General features: G+C 32.2%; 1 protein-coding gene and 1 long non-coding RNA gene across 2 annotated transcripts in view; both read right to left on the bottom strand.

Annotated features, from left to right (window-relative positions):
• Positions 1-3,341: 3,341 nt before the first annotated feature.
• Positions 3,342-3,975, bottom strand: LOC128636484 (uncharacterized). Its single transcript, XR_008398700.1, has 2 exons — positions 3,542-3,975; positions 3,342-3,457 (listed from the first exon to the last, which is right to left on the bottom strand). It is a non-coding gene; the product is annotated as an uncharacterized LOC128636484 (long non-coding RNA).
• Positions 3,976-9,486: 5,511 nt separating this feature from the next.
• VCPKMT (valosin containing protein lysine methyltransferase) overlaps positions 9,487-15,385 on the bottom strand; it is a 10,168-nt gene continuing 4,269 nt past the window's right edge. The window contains exons 4-6 of the mRNA XM_053689502.1: positions 14,501-14,620; positions 11,884-11,990; positions 9,487-11,141 (exon numbers count right to left, since the gene is read on the bottom strand). Coding sequence (XP_053545477.1) covers positions 11,886-11,990; positions 14,501-14,620 — 225 coding nt within the window. The 3' untranslated portion in view covers positions 9,487-11,141; positions 11,884-11,885. The remainder of the gene's footprint in view (positions 11,142-11,883; positions 11,991-14,500; positions 14,621-15,385) is intronic.

The following is a 15,385-nucleotide window of genomic DNA, read 5'->3' on the forward strand; positions in this document are numbered from 1 at the left end:
TAGAAAAGAAAAATTATTAATTTGTACATATCTTTTTGAAAAAGACCATATTTCCAATGTTAGAAATAGATTAGATAATCTTTCTAAAATTTTATTTTATTTTATCTAATCGCCTTAATACTAGGATGTGCAAAACATACTTTCACACATTCTTTTCTTTTACAAACATCAAAACAAAGTTGGCTTATAATTCAGTATAAATAGATAAAAGAAAGAATCAGACATATTATAAAAACCGTGTCATTCTTCAAGGGAGACAGTGTCTACTGTTGAATCCAAAGATTTACATCACTATCTCTTTTTAAACTTGTAAAGTAGAGAACCCAAACAATGTAAGTTAATTAACTTTAGAAACAACACTCAAGATAACTGTGAAAGTAAAATTCTATTAAAATGTGTTAGCCAATCACAATAGACAAATGTACAGCCATAAATCACCAGACTCTGAGCATATCTAGAATTTCTTTTCTCTAAGTGATTTCTAGAGATACAATAAAATTATATAACACAATTAAATTTGATAGTTTTATAAAATAAATGTGTTTTCCAATGCACATGTTATGAAATTGATAAAAATACAAATGTTATATATACATTTCTGACGAACATACATTGTAAAAATTAAATCTGGATTATGTCAAAGTCTTACATTTGCGCAGGTAACACCGGATAAGTGTCCTCAATTTAGATTGTCTCCTGTACAAATCATTGTAGCGTTTTAGGCATTGCTTTCTCGTCCTCCTCTGTCCAGATATACGCCTCACTCTTCTTACCATTTCACAGAGAATATTATTTCTCCTATCCTGGTCCAAGGTGTAAATTCCCCTTCTTTTTTTTGGAAAATATTTTTCCATTGTATAGGAAATTATCAATAGTTCACCTATAGAGAATTTCCTAGATCTTGCCATCTTGCTGTGCTGATTTCTATTTCTAGGGTGTAGCCAAGTAACGGAACTAATTTCTATATAAAAATGCGCAATTACAAGTAATAAAATAATCCAATATTTTAAATCAATATTGATATAGATTGGTATTTCTATAAGTTTCAATCTATGTTTCAATATGTATTATAAACTTTTATTAACTTTTAGTTACATCCTAAGCTTTTTAATCTTTATTGTATCAATTGTCTCTAATAGTTTCTAAGCAAACCTTAACTTTTTACTGTATTGCAACAAATGTATTTTTTTATGCTAGTATCCATCAAATATAACAATTGTTACTTTAACAGACAAAACTAACATGTAATAAGAATTTATATAAATATTATTCAAATTACAATATTTACACATAACCAAACACATGACCGTTATTCATTTTATTTTATTTTTTATTTATAAATACTAATGCGACATAGGGATCTTTCCAGAAAAATAAAGTTCACGCCCTTTTCTCGCAACCTTTATGCACAAATTCTTTAAATTAGATTGTAACTTAAATTTAAGTTAAATTGTGGATACCATTTTGCGCACTTTAACTACTCATTTTTAAGATGGCATCATTGCAAGCAGGAAAGACAAAAAGTGGGAGAAGTGTGATGTTCACCTATCGTCAAAATTGTATTTTGGTGGAACAAGTGGTGGAACATTATGAGGAGATAATCGGCTACCAGGCAAGAACTGTTAACCCACAGAGAAAGCGGGCAATATGGACCCAAATCAGCGCATCTGTGTCTTCAGAAGGTAGCTTTCCGAAGGATGTAAGGGCATGTCGTAAGAGGGTTAACGACATTAGAAAGAACATAAAAAAAAAGGTATGCCAAGCAAAACAATCGGCTAAAGCAACAGGTGGAGGACCAGGATACAGGGCGGAATTGACTGATTTCGAACAAATTCTCTATGCCAGGACTTTAGAGGTAAAATGTTTTTTTTATTATTTCTTTTTTTTTTTTTGTTGGGTGGTGTTCTTACATTTGTAGGTATATTGTGAATTGAATTTTTTTTATTTATATTTAAGAACAACATGAGGATGTCTGTGGGGAAGAGGAGGTAAATGCACAGGAGGACCAACCTTTTGTCCATGAAACCACGTCTCAGGAACCTCAAGCTTCAACTTCCCAAACAAATAGAGATCGAGAAGAAAGCGCATGTAAGCAATATAAAAAATAAATTATATGTGTATATCATATCGTTACTTTGTCAGAGGCTTTTCAAAAAAGTGCTGTTGAGATAGAAAGATGGATAACACAGGAGGGAAGAGAGATAGAAAGGAGGGGATACAGATAGAAGGTGAGAGAGATAGAGATCTCAAAAGAGAGGTGTGGGTGATGGAGAGAAAAAGAAAATGGTAAATAGAGAGAAAAAAGAGACTTTGCAGTGTTTGGAGATCGAGATCGCAAAACATAGGGTTAGAGGGGTGGGTGATGTATAGAGCTATGGGTGTGACTACTGTAATACCATAAATTGCCCTTTTGAACGGGCATAATTAAAAAGCAATATTAAGCACAAATAAATAACCAAACAAAATATATATTCTTAACATAATTATATAAATATAATGAACCTTGTAACGGAATTTAATTTGTAATCAAGCAAACAATGTTTGTATGGGTATTGAAATTCTTCGATGTTTAAAATATTTTTAAATGAACGCATGTGTACATTGAAATCTCAAAAATGAGAAATAAAAGGGTTAACAAACTATATTTTCAAACAGGTGTTAGAGCATTGCTTCAAACTATGCAAGATAGTTCAATTGCATTATATGATGGTATGTATGTAAATGGTAAATTTTAAAGGTTAGATATGGTTGTTTTTATTTTATTTAATTTGTTTTTGAAGAAGAACAGGTCGAATTGACACTGCAACCACTAGTCGAGGACACCATCAATCAAGACGATGATGATGATGATGAGACACAAATACATGGTCACACACAGGAGGGACCAACACCACCTGATTTAAATACACCTGCTGCAAGTCCAATGGTCAACGAATCTGACATTGATGAAACAGCAGAAGAAGTCAGACAACCTCCAATCACAGAGCGAACAAATGACATACAGGCACTGACAGATATGGCATCCTCATTTAGACAGGAACAAAGTGCTTTTTTTAAGGAACTCATTGAATTACAGAAACAAAGGAACAATATTCTGAAACGTGATTCAGAAATAAAAAGTGAATATTATAAAAAAAAATAGAAATTATGAATAGGAGATCTCAGAATTGATACACAGAATCCAAAAAATTAAGTGTATATATTTTCTGGTTTTTAAATTTTGTTGTGATTTACATTTATTTTCGCTTTGTTTGTTTTAAAGTTTGTATTATTCATATTTATATATAGTTTGTTTTGGTTATATTTTCATTAAAGATATTTATCCCTTAATAAAAGAAACATTTTTGATAAATAAGCAAAAGTTTTATTTTTTCAAATGGGTGGAGTTAACTTCAATATCAAAGAATTGTGTACATTTCTTATAAAAGAATTAAAACTCTGGGTGATGACATGTATTCTGAAAAAAAAAATATTAGTAATTCAAATACATAAAATTTAATAGAATAATACACAATTCTAAATAGTTTGCAATAATACTTACATGAAAAATATCTTTCAATAATTTCCAATCTATTTTGTACACCTGCCCTTGTAGTGTGTCTGCCTATAATTTCTTGAGGGATATAAGTGTCATCTGTGGGATCATTGGGACACTCCTCCTCTAAATTGCCTTGGGAAATTGCAATGTTGTGCAACATGCATGCAACTAGAATTATATCATTACATTTTTCAGGCGAATATTGAAGTGCTCCTCCAGACCTATCCAAAACTCTGAAACGCATTTTTAAAACCCCAAAAGTTCTTTCGATAGCACTTCTTGTGCTACGGTGGGATTCATTAAATTTAATTTCTCCTCTGGTATGTGGCATTGGGACAGGTGTCAACAGCCAAGTTCGGCACGGATAACCACTATCACCTATTTTTTCAAAAGAAAAATTGATTAGAGATTATAAATAATTTAAACATTACAATTAATCATAATTCATATATATATTTATGACATGTATAAAGTGCAAATCAGAAAAAAACTTCCAAAAAATACAGAGAACTGATTGCATTATAATTAGATTATATGGAAATAAGTTCATATTTACCTAATAGCCAACCGTGTGGCATGTTGCCCTGTTCAAAAGCAGAAAATAGTGCAGATTGTTTTAGGATGTGGAAATCATGACATGATCCAGGAAACCCAGATCGAACAGCCCAAATTCTAAGGTTTGCATCACACACAGCCTGTATGTTTAGGGAATGAAAGCTTTTCCTGTTCCTATATTGCTCCTCCCTTAGGGATGGTGGTCTAAGAGCAATATGGGTGCAATCTATAGCACCATGAACATTGGGCATACCGGATACTTGGTAAAAGTTGGACTTCACTGTATGCCATTCATGCACATTCCTAGGAACATAAATAAATGTAGAAAGATGTTTTAGAATTGCTTTTAAAACAATTGTTAAATGGCGGCAAAATGAAGGCTGACTCATGCCCACAACATCACTGGATACAGCCTGAAAAGATCCGGTTGCCAAAAAATGTAAAACTGCGAGTAATTTCAAAAGTCCAGGTATTGCCCTTGTTCTTCTGGTTCGGGGATCAATGTCATTTTTAATCAGAGAATATAGATTCAAAATGCTTTCTCGGTTTATCCTGAATTTGCGCTTAATTTCACGATCGGATAATGCCTCAAGTCCACAACGGGGCAAAAACAATCGAGGAACTCTTTGCCATCTCCGGAACATATTTCCATCATTTTCACGATTTTCATGGGACTGAGCAAGAGAAATAGCGGCCAAAATAAAAAAAAAAAACTCCATCTTCTATGAATAAAATATGGGAGTAAATTGTAAGTTCTCCTACTTGGTTATGGAGTATTTTCACGGTCGGATTTATAGGAGAATTATAGGTTCTCCTTTGGCGCAAAATAATGATAAATATGATTTTCGGCGATTTGTTGGGAGTATTTCTAAAAATACGACTGAAATCCATTGTTTTTTGGCTGTATTTGGCGCACCTGTGCGCCTTGGCGAGAGCGAAAAACTGGTCGTATTTTTAGGTCGTATTACAGCTTATTTTGGGCGTAAAATGTGTTGATAAATAGGAGAATAAATCCGACAGAGTAATTATAGGCGCAAAAGTAGGAGAATTATGATGATAAATAGAGCCCCAAGTATAGTCCCACATTTATAATATAAAATAAAATATATACTTTTTATTTATATAGTATGTTTAGCACTCAGTTATTAAACACATTATATATAACAATGAATTTAGTTTTTAATAATTTTGATTAGTAAACACTTATTATTGTTATGTTATTTAAATTTAATATATTTATGTTCAAGTTTATTTTTTTTAAAAACTGCACAATTATATATTTATGTTATAGCAAATTGTATTTTGCAAAATTTTTAAATATTTATATTATTCATTATTTTTAATGCTCAGTTTCACAAAATCATAATATGTTCAGTATTATCAGATACCAGATACATTTTTTATATCCTACTAGAGGAATTAAAAGCGATGATTAACCATTTTTTGGTCTGTTATAATAAAATAAGATGTTTCCTTTTTTGTCCTTTCAAAAAAATGGGAGGAGAAAGTAATCGTAGAATTACGAATAAAAGGAGGTATGAGGAGGTTTTTAAACCCATCTTGAGAAAGGCTATCCACAGCTGAAACGCATAGATGAATCAGTTACCTTTGCAGTAAGAATTCCACTAAACAGAGCGCTCTGTATCAACATTTGAAATTCTTTAAGAGGTTTCATTGTCTGCAAGTAAGTGCCAAGAAGTTTGCTACCACACGTTACCAGGATCTATCAACATATGCAACACTGTATCAAAGCAGCAAGTTTCGCTTAAAAAAGGATTGAGATCGTTTCCTGATCAAATAGAGAAAAATCTCTCCATTCTTCAACACCCGACAATCCACCTTCCAGATTGGCTAAACAACTCACCACATGACCCGGAACTCAGCGAGCGAAGGGTGTACACGGCAACACCGAACCTGTATGTAACAAGGGCTCAACGGAGGGTCGAGACGTGGCGTTTCTCACGGATAAAGGGTTTGGTAAGATCGGACTAAATACAGCTTCTGTATCCTGGGTGAGTGGTGACTTCCAAACAAGTGTTTAATAATATTGGCTTGTAGACTGTAACATATATTTTCCACCCCATACCTCCATCAGAAAGTATATCAGGATTATCCTCTCTTTTTTCATTGATTACTGCAGACATATCAATTTAAAACTACATTAACTTTATATATTTTTTATTCATCATCGCATCGCAATTTTTGGGACTTATGAATTAGCGTTTTTACATATTTTTTTATCAAATCTGAGCATTTTGATCAAATTCTGAATATTTTTTACCACCAGTGGTTATGTTTTTTTATTTTCATATTTTTATGTACATTAAAATGAATAATTTTGTTTAATTTGTTTTTGTATTTGCGCTTCATTAACTGTGTTTAAAAACCTCTCTTAGCTGCTTTCTTTCTAGCGCACCCTAACTGTTGTTACTAATTTAAAGGAGTCAGCAACAGGAGAATCCTTAAAAGTACTGGAGACAGGGAGAAAGGTATCCCTAGCGTCTCCTACTCCTATGAAAGAAATTTCATAACACTTCTAGAACCTGCCCTAAAGAAAGCAACATCACTGAAAAGTTTACTAAACTTCCAAAGTTTGACAACGGCGGGGGCATCGATGTCGTCCAAGTAGCCAAAAACCTCCTTTAACAATACACAAGGTGTTCAAGCATACATCTGAAGGAGATCGCTTCAGCATCAGAAGCAGGAATTATACTGCCCAAATCTGAGACTTCACCCTCAGAAACTACCGGCGAATCCTCCTCACTAGACTTAGAAGAGAGCATCTATTTTATGTACACTATTGGATGCAAATATACTTATTGGCTTATGAGATATGTGTCTTATAATACTGCTACATCATTAAATCTCCCGGACACGTCCTCCTCCCCCCAATATTAAAGGGACACTGAACCCAAATTTTTTCTTTCGTGATTCAGAGAGCATGAAATTTTAAGCAACTTCCTAATTTACTCATATTATCAAATTTTCTTAATTCTATTAATATCTTTATTTGAAATGCAAGAATGTAAGTTAAGATGCTGACCCATTTTTGGTGAACAACCTGGGTTGTTCTTGCTGATTGGTGGATAAATTCATCCACCAATAAAAGTGCTGTCCAGAGTTCTGAATGAAAAAAAAAAAAAAAAACTTTGATGCATTCTTTTTCAAATAAAGAAAGCAAGAGAACGAAGAAAATTTGATAATAGGAGTAAATTAGAAAGTTGCTTAAAATTGCACGCTCTATCTAAATCACGAAAGAAAATTTTTTGGGTTCAGTGACCCTTTAAAGCAGCTCTTGCCTGTCGATTTTCCCTTATTACTTATCAGATGGTCCAGGAGTGACCTCCACGTAGCTACCAATTGTCATAAAATAACTTATCTATCTGGCCCATGAGAGGTCTATGTCGTAGTTACATCAACTCTAAAACCATTGAGAAAAATGAGATTTAATTTGTGTGTGTTGTATCTTACTGTTGATACTTGCCTGTTTACTATTACTTAACATATCTCAATCAATATACTTGGCTTGTACGCTATGATCCTCACACTTAAGTATTTTTTTTCCTCTCTCCTTTCTCGCAACAAGGCATAGATTTACTATGTAACCATTGCAACATCTTGGTCTGCTAATGTCTTGTATCATCTTCTTTGTCAATGAACACATACATATATATATATATATATATATATATATATATATATATATATATATATATATATATATATATATATATATATATATATATATATACACACACACACACTATAATATATATATATATATATATTTTGTTTAATTACAAAGGGAATATAATATTCCAAACAAGGAATTCTTTGCTTATTTGCAAATACGTCACTATTTATCTGAAATATCTAGAGTTTATTCTAATAGTCAAATGATTGAACCTATTAATTTATATAGAGTTGGGGGGAAATCTATTTCTATTGCATATAAAACTATTAAGAATCATCAGGGTCTTTATTATTTATCAAAAATCTCGAACAATTGGCAGTTAAGATGTACAACCCCCCCAAGAAGAAGCTATCCATAAAAGTTGTACACTAGCTGATAAAACTACCATATCCATAACATGGAGAGAATCACATACAATTTTTTTTTTTTTTTTAAATTCTGTTTATTGAGAGAGATCAAGAACAGATGTGAGGAACATATATTCTTATTAGCTAGCTGTTCAAATAGAAAAAAAAAATAACAACTTGCTTAATATTATAATTTTAACAGGTAGAAATTTGATTTTGAAACAATGGTCTTCCAAGAAAAGTCCTCAATTTGGGGAGTTTAAGCAATTACTACAAAACCAGATGACCCTTGATCAATATCATACTGCCATTGATTCTGAAATTAGAATTAGATTTTTTTTTCTCTCTAAATGGTTGCCGTTGATTTGTTCCCTACCTACGGAAATCCAAATCATGTTACCTTTTCGAGGTTCGATCTTTCTAGAGAAGGCAATGCTAAGAGGAGATTTACCTAGTTTGTATGATGAGGGGGGGAGGGAAGAAGAGAGGAGAGTTGTGTAATTTTTGTTAAATTTTAATTTTTTTTGTCTACTTGTCGGTCGTGTTTTATGTTGCTAGACTTGCTTTTGAATTTAAAATATTCTAGCAGTGTATTATGATGTAGACAAAATGTATCTTATTTCATATATTCGTATATCTGTAACTTCAAGATCCATATTTTTATCTTTACTGTATTATAACTAAAATTGGATTGTTTGAATTACACTGTATTTGTATTATGGTCCAAGAAGGTCCTGGGACATTTACATTGTCATAAATATGTGTTTTGATTTCTTCATACACCCTGCAAGGTGTTACCAAAAAAAAAAATGTGAGCTGTTTAATTTGTTCACACTGTTGGAATGCAAATAAAAATAAATTTAAAAAACAAACATAATTTTGCAATCAGTCTATTCTTTGAACTATCCATCACACAGTACAAATTAGAAATGTTATTTTAAAGTTACAAAAATGAACTACCATAGTCAGTTCAAATTGTGTAAAAAATAGCCTTAGGTAATCATGAAGTATATCATGCTAGACAAAGATGATCATCTTTCAGTATCAAAAAAGATAAAATTATTTCCCTAAACTTCAGTAAAGTAAGGGGTTATGAAGTTACTACATTAGTAATTCTAGTCATTGGTTAAATTAAAAAGTTAATCTAAAAGTGTTAGCAGGGAAAACACATCTTTATGAACCTGTAACCGAGTACTTCACTTTTAATTTTCTAAATATCAGACTAATTTAAAAAAATTGAAAAACAAAAAACAAACTGCATTGTAAAATGAAGTAAAATCACAACTTCTTGTCTCTCACGTCATTGAACTTTGTATGAAACTAGCGGGTATTTAAAAAACAAAATGAATACATTTTATTAAAAAAATCTTATTTATTAGAAATTAGATTTCTCATGCAACAGGAACACACCAGTATAATGTGCAAAGAATCATTGGATGGTGACTAACAGTTTTAATAAATAATTGTGTATAGCCTGACATCTTGCTGAACAGCAGCTGTAAGATGAATCACATTACAATACATACAGGGCAGATTTAAAGGGACAGTAGTCAAAATTAAACTTTCATGATTCAGAAAAAGCATGTAATTTTAAACAACTTTCTAATTTACTTCTATTATCAAATTTAGTTTTTGTTCTCTTGGTATTCAACTTTGGTAGGCTGATTGGAGCTTAAAGGGACAGTTTACTCAAAAAATGTCTCCCCTTTAATTTGTTCCCAATGATCCACTTTACCTGCTGGAGTGTATTAAATTGTTTACAAGTAGCTCCTTTACCCTTATATTGGCATTTGAAATTGTTAATTTAGCATGTGGTATCCCCACCTATTCTGAAAGTTTGTGGCCGCGCGTACCAGCTATAGATAAGATTTGTAAACACAGCCAGCAGAAGAAATTACACTCCCGGTGTGATAAAGCAGAGATAAGGTAATACAATGTTGATTTTCCATTGTTCTCTCAAAGTATTGGTGATTGTTTTATGTACAGATATAAGATAAAGAAGCAGGTATATGTGCACAATGTGATACAGTAATGAGATCTGATTATACCTACAAGCGCAACCTATTTTATTAGGTTGTGACTTCAAAACACAAAATCAGAGCTTTAATATACACAAATAAACCTTAAAAAGCTAATTTTCATACATTTTTTACTCTGCAGTTGGTATAAAAAGCAATTGTAAACACATTAAGGGAAAAACTATTTTACAGTATACTGTCCCTTTAAGAGTATGCACGTGTCTATAGCAGTATATGGCAGCAGTGTTTGTAACTTTGCAATAAATATTGCAAACACTGGTGCCAGATGGCTTAAGACTCATGCACGCTCCTGAGCTCACCTAGGATTACTCTTTAAACAAAGATACCAAAATGTTATATAATCTAGATTGTAAATTCCTACGGGAAAAGGGCCCTCAATTCCTGCTGTATTTGTTTGTCACATTTTGTCTCATCTTTTACAATTTTGGATCATTGTTTTTTTTTAAACAGATTGTACCTATGTACAGCAACGCGGAATATGTTTGTGATTTATAAATAAAGTATAATAGAAGCAAATTGGAAAGTTGTTTCCAGAAACTCGCAAATGCTAACCTTTCAGGAAACTGACCCATATATTAACATGACTTAAAGACTTATTAAAACCTAGTTACAATAATGGCTGTGAGGGTTTAGTTGACTGGCCTTCAAAAAGATGGAGATTTAATGGGCTTGGACAGATAAAATAAAATGTCGTCAAAAGACAAACAATTGGGAGACATAACTATGTCAACATAATTCAGTCATATGTCCGTCTTACAATGAATAACTTCTACAAATTTCAAACAAAATGTATTATAGAAGCAATAGATAAAAAATACTTCACAAGCTACAAGTTGACAGTTTTTTTGTCCCATTCATCTTTCATGCAACTGTCAGATGCAAGATCAGTTTGCAGACTTTGTAAGCAAAGACCCAAGGTAGCAGACGATGGCTCCATTTATTGCAGCGCTTGAGTGTTAAAGGATTCTCTGAAGACATAAAAGTTTAAACTGTGTTACAAAGACTTAAATTAGTAATACATATACACTTAACATTTGCAATTTTGGTCTAATAGAATAGATGCACATTAGAAAATATAAAAGAATCCACTTAAAAAGGGACATAAAACCCAAACATTTTCTCTTTCTTGATTCAGATAGAGAATAGTGTTTCCAATTTATTCCTATTATCAAATTTGCATCGTTCTCATGTTATTCTTTGATAAAGAGATATCTAGATGGGTATCATGCACGTCAGTAGCACTACGTGACAAATATTCCTGCCATCTAATGCTCTTGCTAATTTACAACATTGTTGCAAAACTGCTGCTATATAGTGCCGCAGACATGTGCAAACCCTTAAACTTATTCTTTGTTGAAAAGCAAACAGGTAACAAGAAAACAAATGTAATAGAATTAATTTGGAAAGTTGTTTAAGATTGTATGTTTTACCTGAATCATAAATGTTGTGTTTTATGTCCCTTTAAGACAAGGTGGTTATAAATTCTTTGGTAAAGTGTTTCCACCTACAATTACTTCCTCTTTATCTAATGCACAGTTTAACAAGATGACTCGCTTAAACTTCAAATGAAGTTATACCACAAAAGATTATTTTTCCGCTGAGATCAACCCAATTAACTACATATATATATATATATACACATACATTTTATATATATATATATATACACATACATACATTTTTTTTTAAATTTTTTTTTTAAATACATACCATTATTTTTTCTTGTATATTTTTAATATATGAATGTCTTCACTTCTATACTCTTCATCGTGTTCTTCCAAAGGAACTTCTTTGTATTCAAAATCATTCTTTAATAACTTGAAGAAAAAAAAAAGAAAAAAAAAAAATCAAACATAAGCTCTTCCATTTCTATAAAGTTTCTGTGACTATTTTAGTCTAATTACTTTATGCAGACAACTGCCTAATATACATACCAACCGCTACAGAGTCTGAAACCAATACCTTTGTGTGTAACATATGAAAGCTAAGATGAAAAAATACACAGGGCATTATGGGATATTGCAAAAATAACCTGCATGATGATGATGATGATGATATCATGGGACTGCAATTTTTCAGTCTTTTTATAGTCACTTTCTGGGAAACAAAATCCTACTGAGCATGTGCAAAAGCTCACAGGATATATGTATACTAGTCTGGGATTGGCTGATGTCTGTCACATGATACAGGGGTGCCAGATAATGGGAGAAAAAAATAAATAAAATAAAAAAAATCTACTGTTTATTTGAATTTCAGAGTAGGTATTATTGCTTTGTCTTTTTATTATGTACTTGTTAATTATGCAATTCTACTGCATTAAATTGTCCTTTAAGTTTTTTGTTATACAAAATCTGTTTCTTTTCATGTTTACTTTGATTTAACATTTTTTTTTTTTACTAAAAGGAGCACTGTTTAATATCCATTTAAGTGCACTCCCCCAGTAGTTGTTTGAATCTAGCTGTGTGTTTAACCCCCAAAAGGCCTTAGACACATAGAATTAGACCCAGGCAAGCAATGCAATACTTGTACAGAGTAAAACATAACCATATGGAAAATATATATACTTGAAAATGTTTATTGTTTAAAAAATAGATAATCCCTTTATTACCCATTCCCCAGTTTTGCATAACCAACACTGTGATATTAATACACTGATTACCTTGTATCTAAACCTCTGCAGACTGCCCCCTTATCTCAGTGTTTTTGACAGACATGCATTTAAGCCAATCAGTGCCGACTCCTTAAATAACTCCACAGGAGTGAGCAGTGTTATCTATATGACACACATGAACTAGCAGTGTCTAACTGTGAAAAACTGTCAAAATGCACTGAGATAAGAGGCAGTTTTCAACAGTTTAGGAATCAGTTTGAGAATACCGAGGTTTAGCTTTCAAAAAAAGAACAACAAAAGAGCAAAGCAAATTTGATGATAAAAGTAAATTGGCAAGTTGTTTAAAATGACATGCCCTATGTGAATTATGAAAGTTTAATTTTGACTAGACTGTCCTTTTAAGTGTAAGGATCTGCTCAAATATTGGTGCATTCAATGTCTTCAAGTCACCTCTCTGTTTAGATCTTAGAGTTTAATTTGAGGAGCTTGAGGACACCCAAACTGTTGGAACAAAGATTGCTTATTCAAGCCCAATTATTTAAGCCACTATACATTTTAATATCAAGGATTTTATTAACTTAAAATTTAAAAAAAAAACAAAAACAAAAAAACACATGACAACTACCATATGTTAAAGACTGATCTACGGAATTCTCATAAATTAGACATAAATAGTGATCTCATATACAGACAGCTATACACGGCACCACATTATACAAGCTATATTACAAACTCTTGGTTCAATGGCAAATGGTTTCTGTCAAGATCCATAAAAAATGTTTTAACCGATATGATGCTTGCTGGCAAGACTGCAATGGGTGGTCTCTGCCATACACATCTGGTTGGGGTGCCCCAAATTGTTGACCTTTTGGAAACAAAATAAGTCAGTTGCCCAGGCTTGATACAATTAAGACTCATTCTCAATAGGTATTGTGCTTTTCCACAATGATCTTTAGAAGTTCCCTAAACCTAGAAGAAATGTATGTGGTTGTGTTGCTAGCTATTGCTAGGAGGTGGATATGTCTTGCTTTACGCAAGGAAAATAGAGGAATTTTCCCTCAAGGAAAAGGGTAGGATGGTGCTTCATGGCGAGTGTGGGATACATAAATAGCTGGGAAACTAGTGCAGAGAACTAAAAAAGGGAGGGATGGGTGAGTTTTTACACATTTCTTATTTCATCTCTTCCTCTATATGATTTTGGCTGGATAATATTGATCAAAACATCTATTACTTGTCTACTTCCTTTACTCATTTATTTCCCTTTCTCAAGGAATTCTGTCCATGAACTTACTTACTTTTCTCCTCTTTTCAATCGTTTGTGTATGGTCACCTGATCAATGGTGGCATATATCATCATTTTAGTTATTCCTTTCCATGTGACATCTAGGTAACTTCTCTAGTTGTTATCTGAACTTTTATACCTAATAAGTTAGTAGACTTGTTACTGAAAGTTATCCCTACAGAGACTTTTTACTCATTGAATCTACTTCAAGGACTTGATATTTGTCTTCTGTTTTTGGATCTCCAGTTCTCAGTAATAATGGATCATACCATTGACTGCTGACATCCAGTAGAGGAGACAAGTGTGTAAGACTGCTTAGATGCACAAATAATAATAATAATAATAATAATACTGTCTACACATTGAAGAGTGGCTTCTATCAATGTTAAGTTTTGTCTGGTTTCAAATATCTACAAAGTGACTTCTGAACTCACCTCAAAAAACTTTCTTTCAATCTCAGGATTCTTTCCCATAGTTCTTTGCTCATAGCAACATAATATGCAAGTGTCACTTCCTGCAAGATCCTTCAAAGTTTTCAACAGCGGTTCTAAGGACTGTAATAAGAGAAGCAACGTAAGTATCCTGTTCTCTTTGCATTTAGCAGAATGTATGTCCAAAATGTTATTAAATTACTGATAATAATTAAAGGACCACTAAACACAAATTGTAAACTACATGATTTTAAATCTTCATATCGGAGAATAATTGTGCAATAAAAACGTCAGCTTCATTTTGTCAAATGAGTAGGTTTTATTTGTATTCACTACACTGATTTCCCTGTCCCCCAGAACAAAAGAATCCTTGCTAAACAATCACAAACTAATATTCAAATATAGCACAAACTATGTTTGCACATGTGTAATTAAGAGAGAATAGGGAAGCCTGCCCTCGCCTCTTCCCACAAGTTGGTTTAGCACAGATTTAACTTAGTTACTATTGCAAAGAATTCTTCTCCTATCATGATTGTTTAAGCAAAACTGATAATCTATCAAGTATGTGACTGCTGAGAATCTTAGTTGGGAGGGTAAAGTAAACAAAAGCTTGGATAAATTACCTTAAAGTATTAACCCAAACCTCTCTGGTTTGTAGATGTATTTTACAGCAAAAGGCAGCAAAATAAATAAATGAATGTATATTGCAAAAAATGTTTCACTTGCAATAATAAAACATTGTATATGCTGTTAATGGTCATTTAATGTCCTCAACTATAAAAAAAAATTGTGGCAAGACTCAGAAATAAAGATTTTTACTATATTTTCCATACCCTGTATAATATTGTAAATTCTCTACAATGCATATGAAAGAAAATGAATTGATAT

This window comes from Bombina bombina, chromosome 1 (assembly GCF_027579735.1).
Source record: "Bombina bombina isolate aBomBom1 chromosome 1, aBomBom1.pri, whole genome shotgun sequence".
NCBI lineage: Eukaryota > Metazoa > Chordata > Amphibia > Anura > Bombinatoridae > Bombina > Bombina bombina.